At 32.1% G+C, this 17,625-nt stretch overlaps 4 protein-coding genes across 7 annotated transcripts in view; 2 read left to right on the plus strand and 2 right to left on the minus strand.

Annotated features, from left to right (window-relative positions):
- LOC125056621 (LIM/homeobox protein Lhx3) overlaps nucleotides 1-2,953 on the minus strand; it is a 35,257-nt gene extending 32,304 nt beyond the window's left edge. For all 4 annotated transcript variants that reach the window (XM_047659818.1, XM_047659817.1, XM_047659816.1 and 1 more), the window contains exon 1: nucleotides 2,687-2,953. In XM_047659818.1, the coding sequence (XP_047515774.1) occupies nucleotides 2,687-2,828 (142 nt within the window). In that variant the 5' untranslated portion in view covers nucleotides 2,829-2,953. The remainder of the gene's footprint in view (nucleotides 1-2,686) is intronic.
- An 887-nt stretch (nucleotides 2,954-3,840) lies between these two features.
- On the plus strand, nucleotides 3,841-10,026 carry LOC125056945. Its single transcript, XM_047660318.1, has 5 exons — nucleotides 3,841-4,078; nucleotides 4,201-6,359; nucleotides 6,436-7,494; nucleotides 7,576-9,134; nucleotides 9,637-10,026. Exons 1-5 carry the CDS (start codon nucleotides 3,914-3,916, stop codon nucleotides 9,933-9,935), a joined length of 5,241 nt encoding a protein of 1,746 aa, XP_047516274.1. The 5' UTR covers nucleotides 3,841-3,913; the 3' UTR covers nucleotides 9,936-10,026.
- An 884-nt stretch (nucleotides 10,027-10,910) lies between these two features.
- LOC125056578 (3,4-dihydroxyphenylacetaldehyde synthase-like) lies at nucleotides 10,911-14,821 on the plus strand. The gene is made up of 5 exons (XM_047659749.1): nucleotides 10,911-11,112; nucleotides 12,190-12,310; nucleotides 12,850-12,963; nucleotides 13,328-13,447; nucleotides 13,649-14,821. Exons 1-5 carry the CDS (start codon nucleotides 11,033-11,035, stop codon nucleotides 14,720-14,722), a joined length of 1,509 nt encoding a protein of 502 aa, XP_047515705.1. The 5' UTR covers nucleotides 10,911-11,032; the 3' UTR covers nucleotides 14,723-14,821.
- Nucleotides 14,807-15,915, minus strand: LOC125056579. Its single transcript, XM_047659750.1, has 2 exons — nucleotides 15,623-15,915; nucleotides 14,807-15,076 (listed from the first exon to the last, which is right to left on the minus strand). The coding sequence occupies exons 1-2, from the start codon at nucleotides 15,777-15,779 to the stop codon at nucleotides 14,934-14,936; spliced, it is 300 nt and encodes a 99-aa protein (XP_047515706.1). The 5' UTR covers nucleotides 15,780-15,915; the 3' UTR covers nucleotides 14,807-14,933.
- Nucleotides 15,916-17,625: the final 1,710 nt, after the last annotated feature.

Consider the following 17,625-nt stretch of genomic DNA (forward strand, 5'->3'; position numbering starts at 1 on the left):
TGAGTAATTCTCATAAGTCTCAAAAAAATACAGGTGTAGAATTACCGCCTTCAAACTCCATCTTATGTTTATATTACAATATTGGTACCGGAAGGAAGCGATTCGCCGCGCACACGCCGCCACGTGACCACTTCCGCCGCTAATGCGATAATATAATAGGAGACATCGCCTATCCTCTCATAACATGACAGAGAACTTAATAAACTTGGACTCTACGTATCGCTCACCTTTGTTAATATATATAATCAATTAATTATAGAAAATATTGCTTTTTCTTAATAATTTAAATTTAGATTAGTGGGTATTATTATACAAAATTTTAAAAAATCCCACACTAGTGGGAACCACACAATAATGATTAAAACTATAAAAATAGATTTCACATCGCGAATACACAGTGAAAATAATTATAATACAATTCTTTTATACTTATTACTTGCATACGTCTAACAATATACCATTGAAAATACCTAGCAATTATCAGTAAATGTTATCCCTACAAATCATACCATGAATAATGGGGTTATAAAACCATAATAGTAGTTATTAAATAATATTTACGAAGTAATCTCCATCAAATCCCTATAATATGGGATTATTATTTTTATCCAATCAATAACCTTGAAAGAATTTACCGTAAGTAACTTAAGTTGCAACCTGAAGTTTAATTCAGAATTACCTTTTATTACAACTGAGAAATTATTTTTAATAATCGTCACGAAATATAGAAATTCAATAGTAAGTATATTACGGTAAGGAACATACTTACTATTGAATTTCAAATAAAAATAGCTTCATTATATTCCGGTCATAAATAAACAAGATAAATTTTTTAAGAGAACATTAGTTTAGCAGAGGAATCCTTGGCCATAGATAAAAAAGGGTTAAAGAATAATGTAAGCCCCACTAACATGCCACGTCAAATACAGAGCGTATCTACTACTTGATTAGACAATCATATTTCTGGTTTCCTTTTGTTTTTGCATAACCGAAATCCTATGGTAGAGTCAGAACCAGTTTCGCCGGTTCCAGTAATAAAATCAAACACCCCCTTCAACCTTATATATTCCGTTGTAGTCCAATGGAATAGAAATATAGAGACAGGTAAAATAACAAAAATAATCTATTTAAGTGACAATATAGGAATAATAGGCGAGCGTTAAAATCAAAAAGACCTCATCGGCACTCGCGACTAGTCCGTAAGAGCACTTAACTTGATTACATATATTTGAAGGCCTGCTGGGATCGTAAAAAAATGTATAAACACTGATCGAATATGGATGCCGCCCTGACGCGTGGCATACCGTTCGCACTACACCAAACCGCTAGGCACGCGACGATAATTTTAGCTTTAAGCAACAAAGTAAGTACAAAAGAACTGTAGTGAAATTAAATACAGTACAGAATAAAAATAATACAGATTATTGTCATAAATTATGTAGATTATGTACATACAAATTACTTATCCTGTTTTCGGCCATTTAATTACAGTAGATTAATTCAGAATAAACCAGAGACAAACCAAAGATATGGAAGTGATTTGCAATCATGAATCTAAGAATGAACGGTATCATTAGATATTTTGGTAGGTACTGTACCTTATGATACGAAACTAATTACGATACAATAACGTTGGAAAAACGTTAAAATTATATTTTTATGAACTTTCTAAGATATTAAATGGCATGCGTGTGATGTGTGTCAATTTTGTGGTTATTTTATTATTTAAAACGTTAAAATTCATATTACTTTTTATGAAATACTATTTTTTATTATAAAGATTACAAGTTCCTAAGTCATAATACGTATAGAAAAGTGTGAGATATGTGATAAAATCGTAATTTTTCTAGACGCTAAGTTAACACTTTAATTCAATTCATAATAAATATCTTTTATATATGAAATAAGTAGATTTATTTTAAAAATTAATTAAAAGGTGACAATCGCTCACTGGTGGTCCCTAGACACTAGAAGTATTTAATATTTATTTAAAGTTTATTAATGCTAGTAGGTATACTTGGAACCATTTAACATTCTCTTGATCGGTACACGAAACATCGTGAGGAAACTGGCTTGCCATAAACCTAAAAAGTCGACAGCGTGTGTTAAGCACTGGAGGCTGATCATCTACTTGTCTAACAAATGATCATTTTCAGCGTTTATACTACTTGAACCTGTATTTAAATAACTTAACCGATTACTCATTCTGTTTTAAGTCTGAGCCCAAGCTGAAATCGTACATACAATTATTTGATTATTACTAGATTTAATATCATTTCTCATAATATGTGAATGATATAAAACCTACTAAACTTAGGTACGTTTTAGGTAGGTACCTAACAGGTCTGCCTTTTTCCAGTATACATAGCTGTGTCTATGCGTATGCTTAATATGTTGTTGAAGACATAGTACAGCCTCGAAAACTAAACTATGTGAATGAAGTCAACAATTTGTCTGATGTTCTGATTGCAAATAATCCAAATTTAAAATTATTGCTCGTAAGATATTATTTATGCACGCATTTGAAAAATCATGAAGTAATTAAAAAATTAAGTTCATAACAATTATTATCAAGTTAGCGGTGCTTTGGCCATGCATTATTTTTATAATATAGAATTTTTTGATTTATTGATTCCCATATAAATAACAAAATATTAAACACAAGGAACTGTTACATCGTAATTACCTTCGAGAGCCTTGTTTCTAGCCAATAAAGCAAGTAAGACATCTGGAGGCGGTGGGTCCAACGGATGCATAACCTCCAAAGATGCGGCCATAGAAACCTCCCGCGCTTGTTCAGCCCCCACTTCACAAAATCCCGTATCCATGAAAGCACCATACACTACGTCCAAATATCATCAAGTAAACAATCCGCTGTGTTGTTCACCATTCCGCGTGGAAAGCGTCCACAAGCACCTGAAGCACTTGGAAGCAGGCGTCGATCGCGACAGAAAAGCCGGGCCCACGTGGCGGCGCCGCCCACGCCCGCCCATGCGTCGCGCTCGCTACGCCGCCCTCCCATTGAGAAGTCATTTTTCACCCCCCTGAATCTGATAAACCCTCGGGCGAGGGCTGCGGGGCTCCCCCGCCCCGAACTAATTTTCCCGAATCGCACGACACACCCCCGAAGCTTACATCCATCTACAATATTACTACACGTTATCCCGTTCGCGAGGGCATTTTGTTTCTATTCAACTGGCTTTGCTGGGTTTTATAAAGAAAATAATTTTTAAATTTCTTATTTTTGATATGCCAAATGATAGATAATTTGTAAACTAGTTATAGCTATATTTATAAAAACAAACTATTATTGGAATGGTGTGTTAAATAAATAACATTTTAGAATATGTACTGTATTAATTACAAATTTATCCAATGGCGTATCGTTTATGGCTAGGCAATTTGTCGCTCTAATACACTTATACAATACGCCAGAAATACAATTATAAATTTGCGGATTTATCGAGAGACGAAGACCTCAACTTATTTCTCTACTTCTATTCATGTTACTTACTGCTATAGTATGACAACAATTTTTAGTCTCTTTAATTTTCTCCGACAATAATCAAAATTAGATACTGAATTTTGTTTTGTGATCAGGATAAGAAATTATGCTAAATTTATGATCAATATTTATTTATAAATAAGAAGAAGTAATTAATTTATTCTTCAGGAAACACTTAAAATAAAAAATAATTTATGTATAGTGCTCTATGTTAAATAAGAACCTCATACGTTTTACAAATAACAATTGACAGTATTGTTAAAGAAATCAAACATTTGTGGAAAATGTGTCAAGAATGTCATTGAAAATGAAGGCTCATCCTATCTTATCATATTTTTATTACCAGTTCTTCTATTGATAATTGCTATTAATTATTTAGAAAATATTTTTTAATTATTTATAAAAAGCATGTACGGATGTAATTTTTATAATTTAGACAATGTATTTAAACAGTTTAAAGTAGTAGAATTTCCAATATCATTTGTTGGACTATCCACGTCACAAGTACTTGATGTCGAAAATGATTTGAACACTTGTACTTATTTAAAAACCATATATGATGGAAATCTCATTGTAAGTAAAATTTTCACAACTCTTGTTAAAAGATCGCTTATAAATATATCGAAGTTTCTAAAAAGTATATCAGATAAGAAATAACGTTATATATTATAGATACTTGGTATTTATATTTTCAGAAATTTGATGAAGCTCGTGAAATATCAGCATCCCATAGAGCTTTTACTGTCGTTCAAAAAGATGAACATTTAATAGAAATTACATTTACACCAACAACTGAATGTATATCGAAAGCCAAAAGAAGCAAACAATTCGATAACCGTTTTGTGTTTGATTTGCGTTTAATAAGAGTAGATGGAAGCCGTTGTTGCTATAATGAACTACATTCAGAAATAGGAAGGTACTATATTAGTGGTCAATTCGAATATTCAAAAATAAGTCATACTCCTGAAGTTGTCGACTTTGGTGATACCATAATTAATATTCGAACGACTAAAAAAATAAGAATCTGGAATGAATCTAATCTAATGACTTCTAACATGAGGTATGTTAGAGTAACTGGGTTTGAAGTAACTCCATATAAATTCAGCGTGCCGCCCAATTCTTCAAAAAAAGTGACTATTTCAATAAAACCTACGTGCTTGAAATTAGGAAATAAAATTACATTTGAAATAAGAAATCCACACGATAGTTGTTCTGACAAAGCTGATGAATATGATGACCTCGATACAAATTTCTTGACGTATACAATAAAATTTAATATGATTGTTAGGTACCAAAAAAAGAAAACAAATAACACAAAAATTGAATCGATGCACAAGTTAAATTGTCTAAATCCACAGTATACATATGTAGGCAATGAATTAAAAACTCACATGGCTCGGAAAGAACTGGCCTTTAAATTTTTAGAAGTCTCCAAATCTTCCTACGCTAAGAAACCAGTATTTGAAAAATATTGTTCGGGTAATGAACAATGTTATTCAGTAACAGAAGTACGACCAGTTGATAGAGGTGCAAACTTCTGTAAAAAGATTCCGGAGAAAATATCAACGTATGACTTATTTAATATAATTTTCACCCCATACTGCTTAAACTTTGGGCGAGTTGGTTTATTGACATATGGAGAACACGAACTTGTTTTACAAAATAATACTAAACATGAATTCATCATAGAATTCCTAAAAGATAAATGTGTACTATATGAAGAAGATAACAAGAAAACCCTAAAAATGAAAATGCGACCTTATGATGAAAAAAAGATTACTATATTTTGTTTGGGCTCGATAGAAGGCATTTCATCAGGCACGTTTGAGTACATAATTGATAAAAAATATTATAGAAAACATCCTTACAGTCTTGAAGTCGGAAATCCAGCCCTAATGTTGTATGATAAATCTCTTAAATTTGGCATGGTTAGTGCTGAAAGTTTTATTACGTCTGTACCAATAAAAATATTCAACCATTATAATTTACCAGTTAATTTTAAATGGGATGAACTACATTCAGATATTCCTTTTGAAATAAAACCTACCACAGGTACAATACCGAAACATTCTTGTAAGATTTGCGATGTGACTTACGTATGCAAAGCTACAAAAACAAAAACACACGAAGTTGAACTTATATCAGAGGGAAGAGTTCCAAAAAATATTCCTATAGAGTTAAGCGTAATAACTCGAAAACTGACTATAAAATTTTTACAGCTAGCTATTATCTTTAAAGATATTTCATTAAACTTAGAAACCACAGAAAAAGTAAAATTAGAAAATTCTTCAAGAGAAATAGCTTTATTTCATATCGTTGAACCCTTAATTCCAGGTTTTAAAATAGAACCTATGTGTGGAATTATTCGACCAAAAATGATTATTACTTTCGAAATAAGCGTTAAAATTCCATGCATTTTGGAATTCGCATTTGATATCCTTTTAAAAATTAATAATAAAGAAAATGTTATTCTTCCTGTAAGTGGAAATGTCATGGAACCAAAAATTTTAATTCATCCGAAAAATATTATCATGTCGAGAGTTCCGTGTAATATGATCACGTATGTTCCTATAACATTTCAAAACTTAAGCAGTTTAAAATCTGTGGTTTCAATACTGGACACGGGTGATGAGAATATATTCAATGTGTATCAGGCCGTAGGAAATGAGAGGCAGCAGATATTTGAGTTTACTATAGAAGGTGGACAGTCAAAAACAGTATTTATTAAAGTTTTTGATATATTTAGAAGAGAATATGAAATGTTTATACCTTTCAAAGTAAATGGACTATTAGGGCCTCCTTGTGAAGACGAATCATCGACTGAACTACAATATTACATTGGTGAATATGAGAAGTGAGTTAAATATTTATCTGCTAAAACTCCCATTTAATACTTACATATTTTAATTCTCCAACTGACTTTATTTTAGGTTTTACGAAAATAATTCTAAAGTGAAACTGAAGCCTATGAATAAAGATATTGCCTACTGTCGCTTAACAGGAGTTATCACAGTTCCATGGATAGATTTCTCAGTTGATAAGTTTGAACTAAGTTGCGGTGTAAATAAAATCGACAGCTTACAGTTTACAATGACAAACGTATCAAAGTACAACTTATACATTACTATATTAACATCAAAATTGGCTCCGATATTTACTCTGGATTTAATTACTGAAGAAAATCAATCTATTATTAACGAAACACATATAAAATTTGAACTTGATCGAGGCATGATTGCGAAATTTACTGTAGTGTTTCAACCAAAAAGCCATGGTCGATTCGTGTCTACAGCATTACTATATTTAGACAAGCAAATGACTATACCCTACTATAATTTGACATTCATTGGGAAGAAACAAAATCCTGCTATGATTCCAAGTAGCCCTCGACTTATTTTTCCACCATGTTATCCAGGCCAAGAAATCACACAAACAATAACACTTCGAATAGAAACAAAATCTAGCTTAGAGGATTTTACTTGTAGCTCAAAGGAAGAATCTCATTTAACCGTGTCGTTTTTGGAAACAGAAGTAATTTTAGAAGACGATTTAGTTTTTACCACAGTAAGAGTCAATTTGTCAGTATCTTGCAAAATATCTTATGCTCGAAACATGACTATACATTTTAATCATGTAACTGGTTCTTGTTGTGATATAGAAGTAAACTTTTGCTTCACGTACTGCCCGCTTACCTTACATACAAACTGGCTGGTAACACCAAGTGAAAATCCGTATCCACTATATCCCGAGAAAATTCAAAATGAACTGTATGAATACATGGAGTCGTGTACAAATTTTCTTGAAAAATGGATGTTTCAGCAAGGTTTTAGACGAGATCTTTATCCTATTATTCCTGATACATTCCATGCTATCTCCACAGCCCTATCATCTCAGGGTGGAGGTACAAAAAGTAAAGGAATCAATGTATCGTATTTAAACTTTGTAAAGAGAATTGCAGGACCGTTGATGAAACATGTTCGAAAAGTAACGTAAGAATAATATGTAATATACGCATATCATTTTCTGAAGTTAAATAAGTTGTAAATATCTTTGTAATGTTTTTTTTTCAGAATAACGGGTGTAGATGAAACATACAAAAATGTAAAAGAAATTCATGATACATATAAGGAAGTGATAGCATTACTGAGATCCCGTGGTGCTAATCTATGGGGTTTGCAAGCCAAATTTCTTTTAAGTCACGAGCAGTTTTTAATTTATTCTGATAATGTTACACCAAAAGGCAATGCAGACATAATACTGAATGAGGAGTTGAAATCAGATATAAATCTTTTTGACCGGATAAATAAACAAAGTTGGATTGATTTTATTTTACAAAGTTATAAGGTGTTCGTTATGGATAGTTGCTTTTTCGATTGCGTCTGCGTTAGTGGGCAACCTAGAGATGTAGTTAAAGTTCTGATTGACTGGTATAATGAAAACATCTTATATCAGCATGGGATCCTTCGAGGCAAACAAAAACCTGTAAAAACCATTACAAATATAACAACTGATTTATCTGATGGTATCGCCATAATATCATCAATTTTGACATTTTGCCCTTTTACGGCTAATCATTTTTCATTTTATTGTGAGATAAATAATAATGAAACAGAAGGCTGTATAACAAACAATGCTTGCCTAATTATCGAGGCTCTAAATTTGTTGCGGTTATATTTTCCATTATGTAGTAAGGATTTCTTGCAACCAAATTTTCTCCTCATGCTTTTTTTATCAATTCATTTATATGTCACTCTACCGATGTTTAAGCCAAAAAATACTGTCCATTTTTACCCACCACTATTAAGAAGTTCTACACGACAATTGGCCATAAGTCCTACTAGCCAAGAATCCCTGATTTTTAACCACATCATTCTCCAAAACACCAAAAATAATTTTATGGTAGAAAAAATAACATCACCTGACAATGGAAAGAAGATGTTTTTAAGCGTCAAATATATCGCAAACTTCGTAGAAAAAGAAACAGCAATCCTGCTTGTACATGGTTATAATAAAACGAGAATCTTTGATACGTATTTAGTATTTGTACTTCATGGTTACATTGGTTCACTGAATCCTGTAAGAAAGTGTAAAGTAACGGGACCATTATATCGTCCAAATCGCGCCGATGTGTTAGTTGCATCACCTTTTTCTGTTACTGCTAATTTTAACGTATTTTTAACTGATATTGAACCAACAATTCCAGTAGAATTTCCAGATGATATTAAGCCAAGATTTTATTTAAGGCGCCTTAATCTAATAGACAAAGAGGTTTCTTTGACTGGATTGCCAAAGGAATCTGGCCAAGATGTGCAGGAGCACAAGCTTTTTCTTCAAATAATTTGTCTCAGTTCGCAAATGGGAAATTCATGGATTTGGTTTCGAAGTGACATTGGTGAATTTTTTATTAAAGTAACTACTCAAGCCAGATGGGATCTAGCAATAGATACTTTACAGGCAAAAGTAAAAACGTGGCCGATGGATCCTTGTAGTTGTGGCGAGTCATGCGAATGCTACAGAACAACAGTCTTAACAATCCCTCATCGGAATGAACTAATGCTAAAATCTTTAAGATATGCTCTTCTTGAGCATACGTCAGAAACAATGATGCAAGTATTTGACCAACTTATTGGTATGTATTTTTTATCATCCAATACTTATCTGAGATTAATGTGACTATTATAACTTTAGACAAAAAATAACAAAATGTAGTGAAGCTGTAATATAATTTTTAAAATAGTTAAATTACTTGTGTCCAAAAGTCAAATGGTAGGTTTTTGTATCGGTTTATTATTAGAAAAGTTATCAGGTATCAAGAGTAAAAAAAAGTCAAATTAAGAAAATATTATCCGATGCCCTTGACTTTGTTCATCTAATGATTACAAGTCTGTGTTAAAACTATATTTTTTATATTGCATACGTACCTTGTTTTTTCTAAATAAGTATAGATTTATAATAAAAAAACAAATGAATAATAGAACATAGACCGAGATTTTTCTAGTCTTTATTTACTTAAAATCCCATCTATGTGTTTACAAAATATAAACGCTTATGTATGGATATAAGTATAATTAAGAATAAATATGAAATTAGAATGGACTAGAAATTTTATCATAATAGACTAATTTTTACAGAAACAGGAACTGGCAAGATAATATTGAGTATGTTGTTGAGTGAAGGCGGGACTAATTTATCGGAAGTGCAACACATATTACGCAGTGAAAGTATTTATCGTATATCATCTCGTGCTCTGTTGCCACGTATTGATCGTGTGACATTACAACAGCATACAAACTCAATTCTAATCTTACCTATCACCATACCAGCTCAGGACAAATCAGAGAAGTACACAGTCACATTAACCTCCGAATGTGGAATGGACATACGTACCTATAGAATTCTGTTTGTCGAAAACTCGAACGAATTCGTTTGAATTTTTTGCACTTAGTAGGTGACGAATGCGGCACTATTCTAGCGTAAATAATTCGTTGTGTTGTGGTGGGAAATTAGATTTTTAACCTTGATATTGCATTTTGAATTGCCAATTTCCCGAATCTAAATATTGTAAACTGCATAGCATAAGTCACGATTATTTCTATACTTAGTTATTACAATTATATTTATTTTTTTATATCAAATAAAATACCGGTTTTACATGTTTTGTTATCACGTCTATATATTACAAAGCATACAAGAGAGTAATATGTCTTTCAGAGCTATGTTAACTTACTTAAAAATATAAGCAAAATCATTACATTTTTTTTATAACACCGTCCAAAAAGGGCCTAGGCGCTGAAGTAGTCACTAGACATATAAAATTATTAAAATGTTCTAATGTTATTCTAAAACCTCTTAGTAACCTGAATATAAAAAAATCAAATCATACTCATCACTATTTATTATAGCCAGCATATTTTAGTTGTATTCCTTATTAATTTCAATTTGCAAAGGAAATAAGAAGTCCTGCTAAGCACAACTACCTTGACCAAGCCACTTAGTACGCTCCACCGAGCGGTACTTTTAATGTTATTAAAAAGGCCTATTCCACGATAGCTTCGGTTTTTAGGTTGCACGAATGCAAAACAATGAAGTGCCGAAATTAATGTTACAAATATCTTTATGGACCGAACATTTAAAATAGTGATAATAAGTATCAGTTTTGTCACCTTCAATTTTCATAAAGCCTTTAAAAATGGTTTTGTAACATTTAGGCAATAAATATTGCTCTGACAAAGTGATTACACGAATTTAAAAAAAACTACGTTTTTATAAATTATAATACCGTGATCCCGGATATAGACTTTCAACTCTATATTTTTTTATAAACCGTGGTAATAAAAAAATCGCTTGGGAATCGAACGTCATAAAAAGCGAACGGTGCTCGCGCGCGTTGTCGACATATAAATCCTCAACTCGTGAAAGATCGAGACCATTGTCTTGTTATTCGTCCCATCCTCTGGTGCCTTCTCAGCTCGTGACCTACAATAATACTTCTCGGAATTAAGGTTTTTGTGTTCATGTGTAGTTATCATGGATTCCCAGCAGTTTCGAGAGTATGGGAAAGCAGCCATCGACTTTATAGCTGATTTTTATGACAATATTAGAGAAAAGTAAGTATTTTGTTTACTTTTAATATTAATATTATTTTTTAAATTATACATCCTTTTTGTTGTTTTTAATGATGTCTGACGGTATAAGTAGCGTTGTCTACTTTTTCTTTAACTCCAAAAAACGTAATCGAACCTTTATGAATTTAATACAGTCTATCGCGTCCGCGTTTGTATTAAAAAAATCATGACATTGGAATAGTATTTATTTGTATTAATGTATTTTCTGTCTTAAACAATGTCTATTTAATGGTAAACGACATAAGATTCCTTAAATCTTGAGTAAAAGTACGATTAATTTCATTTTAATTTTAGTTTCAAATTATTGGCTGAAATAATAATTGTGTCTATAGCCTTGAAAAAAGAAATTAATTACTTCAAAAACACTAACTTTATTTTAATTATTAATTAAATGATGATATACTAAAGTAAAAAATCCAATTATTTTTTGTGCTATCGATGAGCAGAATCAACGAAAATAAAATAAATTTATTTAAAATCATAAAAGTAATAATGTAATGGACGATGCATTAGCTTCTAGATTGTTAGGATCACAATAATAGGCTACGTATAAATTTCAAAGTATCAACACTGACCATTGTTATTGATGCAAATAATAAGTCTTGTGATTGTAGGAACCTGGCTTCTACGCTAATCAATTGACCTATTGCATGTTTCCTTAAACGCAATATTTAATTGTCTCTTATTGTGAATATTTCATAACAATTTTTCTTATAATATCTGCTTAATCACTACATATGAATTATCTAAGTTTCTCGCAGTTCTTGATTCCATAACTAAAGTACAGGTGATTTTACTTGTATTTACTATGTTTAGTCCAATAGTTATAGTTTCTACTTGCGGAGGATTCATTGTTTACATCTTTAAAGTTTTTATTTTCCATGCAACTAATTTACGTACAAATAATTTAAAAATTAATCCGTAACATAAAAACGGTATTAGTACTGAGTGGTACTTCTTCACCAAACGTACGATTAATTTTATCAATTGCTTTAGCTATCAGTGCAGCATATTAAATTCATATCAATAAATGTTCTTTAAAACGAGTTTTAATTATAGAGACGTTCTGCCTTCGGTTGAGCCAGGATACCTTATTAAAAAGTTACCAGAGGATGCACCGGAAGAGCCCGAGGACTGGAAAGCTGTTTTCAAAGATTTTACTGACAACATCGTGCCTGGGGTAAGAATTTCATATGCACATCATGACAGCGATAAACTTTGGTGTGTTCCGCTAGATTTTTTGGAACAAATTGTACCATGACTAGGTAACACTATTTCAGCTAGCGACAGAATACTTCATTCGGGTTAGAGAATACAAGAGCCTCTTCACCTTTTAGTTAATTCGACATGATTAACGATATTGTCGCCGAAATGTATGCCCATACGAGAACCTCACTAAAGGGTTACGTTTTAACCTTCGTAGCTTAAATATGTGGCTCAATATCTGGTAAATTGCATATTTTACCTTTTTAGTACAACAAAGACTCCTGGAGCTTTTAACTATGAAATTGATATGGTTACCAGTAACATCAGAGATGTTACTGTTGTGTTCCATCATCGGTGTCTATATCGATTATAAACATCGGTGTATAACCCGAAGCGAAAGGTAGCCGTCCTGGGTCTGATTTCCTTCATAAATAGTGAGGGACTTTGAGAGGTTATGGGACCTCAAATACTATATCTTTTCCATATTATAGATAAACATTGTGATAATTACAGGTAACGCGATGGCAGTCTCCACAATTTCACGCTTACTATCCTACTGGAACGTCCTTCGCCAGTATTGTTGGTAGCCTTCTTTGCGATGGCTTAGGAGTAGTAGGAATCACTTGGGTATGAAATGTTGTCCTAATTTGTTTTATTGGTTTTATATTAAAGCCGAATATTAATAGCCGATATCTGTAGATTTTGAACAATCAAATACCAAAAAAGTCTTAGCTCGATTGATCAAGCGTTGGTGTAGGTATGATCCCAGCAATATAATATTTATTGCTTTTTATTCCATTAAAGGACAAGCAGTTGTTAGTCTATAAAAAGCGACATCTTATTGAAAAGTTACAAGGCAACACATATTATAATACATAGTATAATAATACCTACAGTATTCGGGGACACAAATCAGTATCTATCTTTGGCCTTAGGTTGGAGGAAGAAACTTCCTTACATTACAATAAAAATTTGGTCTTATGTTTTTCAGATGGCCAGTCCAGCCTGTACGGAGTTGGAGGTCGTCACAATGAACTGGTTTGGAAAACTTCTGGGTTTACCCGAAGAATTTCTCAACAGCTCCCCTGGACCAGGAGGCGGTGTTATCCAGGTATTTGTTTTAAACGACTATTTTCGTGAGGTTCAATTTTGCTTCTCTGACGAAAGTTGAAGATCTAATATAACTTTTTATTATTTCAAACTCAAATTTCGAATAAAAAATACATTTAATACTATTATATATTTTCTAGAACATGACTGAAAAAATAGATCTACTTGTAAAGTCTTCCTTATCGTAAAAAATCCTTTACAGGGCTCCGCAAGTGAAGCAACGCTAGTTTGTTTACTGGCTGCCAAAGATAAAATGATCCGCAGATTGCAGAAATTAAATCCTGATTTAGATGAAGACCTCACCAAAATAAAATTTGTAGCATATACCTCCGATCAGTGCAATTCATCTGTTGAAAAGTCTGGAGTTCTAGGCTCAATGAAAATGAGACTACTAAAAGCGGATGCGAGTGGCAGATTGCGTGGAGAAACACTTAAAAGAGCATTCGAAGAGGATAAGGCCAAAGGTCTTATCCCGTGCTATGTTGTAGCTAATCTGGGAACGACTGGGACTTGCGCATTTGACCCACTATATGAATTGGGGCCAGTTTGTCAAAAAAATGATGTTTGGTTACACGTCGATGCAGCCTACGCTGGAGCAGCTTTTATATGTCCTGAATACAGACATTTAATGAAAGGTGTTGAATACGCAGATTCTTTTGATATCAATGCACATAAATGGTTGCTCGTAAATTTCGATTGTTCTGCAATGTGGGTCAAAGATGGATATGACCTTATTAACGCGTTCGATGTTCAAAGAATTTACCTAGAAGATGTTAAAGGGGACTTAAAAATTCCAGATTACCGTCACTGGCAGATGCCATTGGGTCGACGGTTCAGATCGTTAAAACTGTGGTCGGTTCTTAAAATATATGGCGCTGAGGGATTACGAAGACACATTAGAAGTCAGATTAGCCTTGCTCAACACTTTACTAAATTGGTTCAAGCTGATAATAGATTTATAGTTGAGCCAGAACCAGCTATGGGATTGGTGTGCTTCAGACTGGTTGAAGGCGACTATCTCACCAAGAAGTTACTCGAAAACTTAATTGAAAAAAAACAAATCTTTATGGTAGGCGCTTCTTGTAAAGGTCGCTTTATAATACGCATGGTTATTTGCTCGCAATTTACTACAGTGCAAGATGTTGAAGTAAGCTGGAAGCTGGTAAAAGACGAAGCCGATAATATAGTTAATTCAGATAGAGTACATTCTAAATCTCAATCAATTGCGTCTATTGATCACTTGCAAAATATAGATATCTGTGAGAAATCCAAATAAGTTTAGGGTTAGTAAGTTTAAACGGAGGTTGAAATGTGATGAAACTTAATTGTACATATTATCTATGCATACAATAAATATGAATTCAAACCAAACCAATCTAGATATGTTTTATTGCAAAAAAAGTATTCTTTCAATTATTTTTCTTATAATAATTTTAAATATGAGTAGTTTTAATTGTTATAACTATACAAAATTTTACAATAAACTTCTAAATACAACTACATTTTCCACTGACACAAATCCCGTATGAGTAACCTTTGGGTAAGCAATGTTCCTGGCAGACCACGTCCTCAGATGGTTCTTCGGATCCTTTATCATACTTGCATAGAACCTGGCCTGGTATAGTGACCACTGGAAAATAAATTAAATTATTTAATTTGAAAACTTTACCTGATGTAAACTCAGGGAACTAGAAAGCCAGCCTTGGTTCTTACAGAGCTGTGATGACTCATTAGACATGACTTGCATGATACTCAAGAAAGTAACAAATAATTATATAAATTAACCTTGCGTGCTTTAAAATAAATATGTTTAAATATTATCACCTTATAGTTCAAGGAACATAAGTTGCCAGACAATGCGTAATCTCTCGTTCATTTAATTTTAGCCACAGTTTTTTCGTATAAATAAGATTTATCCAAACCAGTTATACGCTTTTTTCCATTATTAAAGCCCTAAGTACGGTTCGATACGTTATATGTAAATAAAGTGGAAGGAATTTTATTCACAAAGCCATTTAGGTACATATGAACGTTCAACTTTAAATACTGCCAAAAATAGCTAAGAGAAAGTTGACGTTTATAAACGAATCATCGCTCCATAAGAAATTTACAAACAAAAGACAAATCGAATTATTTATCTTAATGAAATCTTATAAAACAATATATCTATACATACCACTTTCCTTAGTAGGCTCTTTGTCTTTTAGTAAATTTGTTTCCGGAATTCCAGATACGGCATCTGTTTTCAACACGCTGCTATCCCTCGGCATCGCTTTCACGTTATACATGCATATAACGGTCACAGCAAAGAACAAGTAAAACTTATAATGCATTTTAAAAATTAACAGAACTAGCCAAACGTGTTGCAACCCGCGCTTACTAACACGTAATGAGAAGTACTAAAGCACAATAGGTAATTTTAATACACAATTATTATTAATTAATGACGAATACAAAATGAGACTGCATGTTAGTATTAAGGTCAAGCAGTCAGCGGTTCTTCTTATAAATACTTAAACGTATTTAGTTGGTAAACAACTACGCGTAAATTACATATGACTAATATCCTAGTGACATTATGCCAATCAGTAATATCAATAAACACTTTTAATATGGCATTTCTTAATATATTGGTTCTCCCTTAATTTTGTTTAATTAAGAGAGAAAGTATTTTGTATTCAACAAATTAAAAATATTTATTTCGACTTCGACCCACGAGAAAGATTAAAAAGAGTGGCGGAGTGTTTATTGCCAGTTCTTCTCTTTCGTTCTACGCCCTTGATTTGAGAACTGGCAGTAAATGTACAATTATAAGCATTTTATATATATTTATTTTTCGACGTTCATAAGTGTACATTTTGTTACCCATAGGAATTAATGATTTTTTAGTTAGAATTTGAATACATATTGTGTAGATGGCAAAGTATAAAGAGGATGTTGCCTTTGAATGAAATCTTAATAAGTAATACAATTACTTTTTATTTTCGAATCGCGATATCCTATTCTTATGTGGGTGACGCATTTTACAGATAAGAAATAAGTACTTAGGTAAATCTCTGCGTAACTTACCTTATCTACACAAGTTTCTTTATCTACTTACTAAAACACGGTTATGTATTCATATTTTTATGCCCGAGTCATTTAAATAGTATGTATACGAAATAATCATATTCCCACTAAGTCTTTTATAAACAGGTATTAAAGTATAAATTTTCTATAAGTAACGAACAAATTTAGAACTTCCATGTGACTTTTCATACCAATATAATATAGGTACTAAGATCTCATACGCAGAAGATTGTCGTTGATAGTTGTTAGTCTTTTGATACGGAAACCACTCAAAATACTTATGAAAAAAATATTTAATGAAGAAATAAAAAAGCAATTGTAATTGATATAAAATTTAAAAAAACATTTTATTGATTTACGTTCAAATTGAGCCTATCAGCGTAGTGGCTTGATATTGCACCTATCTTCTTAGGTTGGAGGTTCGATACTTTGCTATACACCAATGGTTGCTTTCCAAATCCACATTTAACACTCGCTCGTATGGTTAAGGAAAACATCGTGAGGAATCCGGTATACCTAAGACTCAAAATGTCGGGGGCGTATGTCAGCATAGAAGGCTGATCACCAATGTGCCTATTTAAAAAAGTTTTTGAAACAGATACAGAAATCAGAGGCCAAGACCAAGGAAAACATTTTAGCAATGTGATGTAAATAGGCTGTATATTATAGCAATGAAATATATAGATACTATTATTATAAAGCTAGAGTATGTTTATTTAGCTAAATTATTTTTATTGATTTGATTATTAATATTCTTACAGTAAATCATTATTGTTATTTTTTATTTTTTATTTCTGGCCCGATTTTTTTTATATTGTCAAACTATCGAGGTTTTATGCTAACGTCACGTTCAGATCTGAGTATAAATAAAAAAAATGCCGAAACGGAAAAATATTTTTATATACAAGTCGTCGGAAATATCTGCGAACCTGGCTTAATGACGTCATACAAACTGGAGAGATAGCAAAAAAATTGAAGATGTAAAAATAAAAAATATTTTATTTGTGTACTTATTTTTATTGATACTCGTACCTACTTGAAATTTACAAATACTTATTATTTACATTATTTAAAATTCAAATTATTTACAAATTTACAAATAATACAAAG

Source organism: Pieris napi, chromosome 15 (assembly GCF_905475465.1).
Source record: "Pieris napi chromosome 15, ilPieNapi1.2, whole genome shotgun sequence".
Taxonomy (NCBI): Eukaryota; Metazoa; Arthropoda; class Insecta; order Lepidoptera; family Pieridae; genus Pieris; species Pieris napi.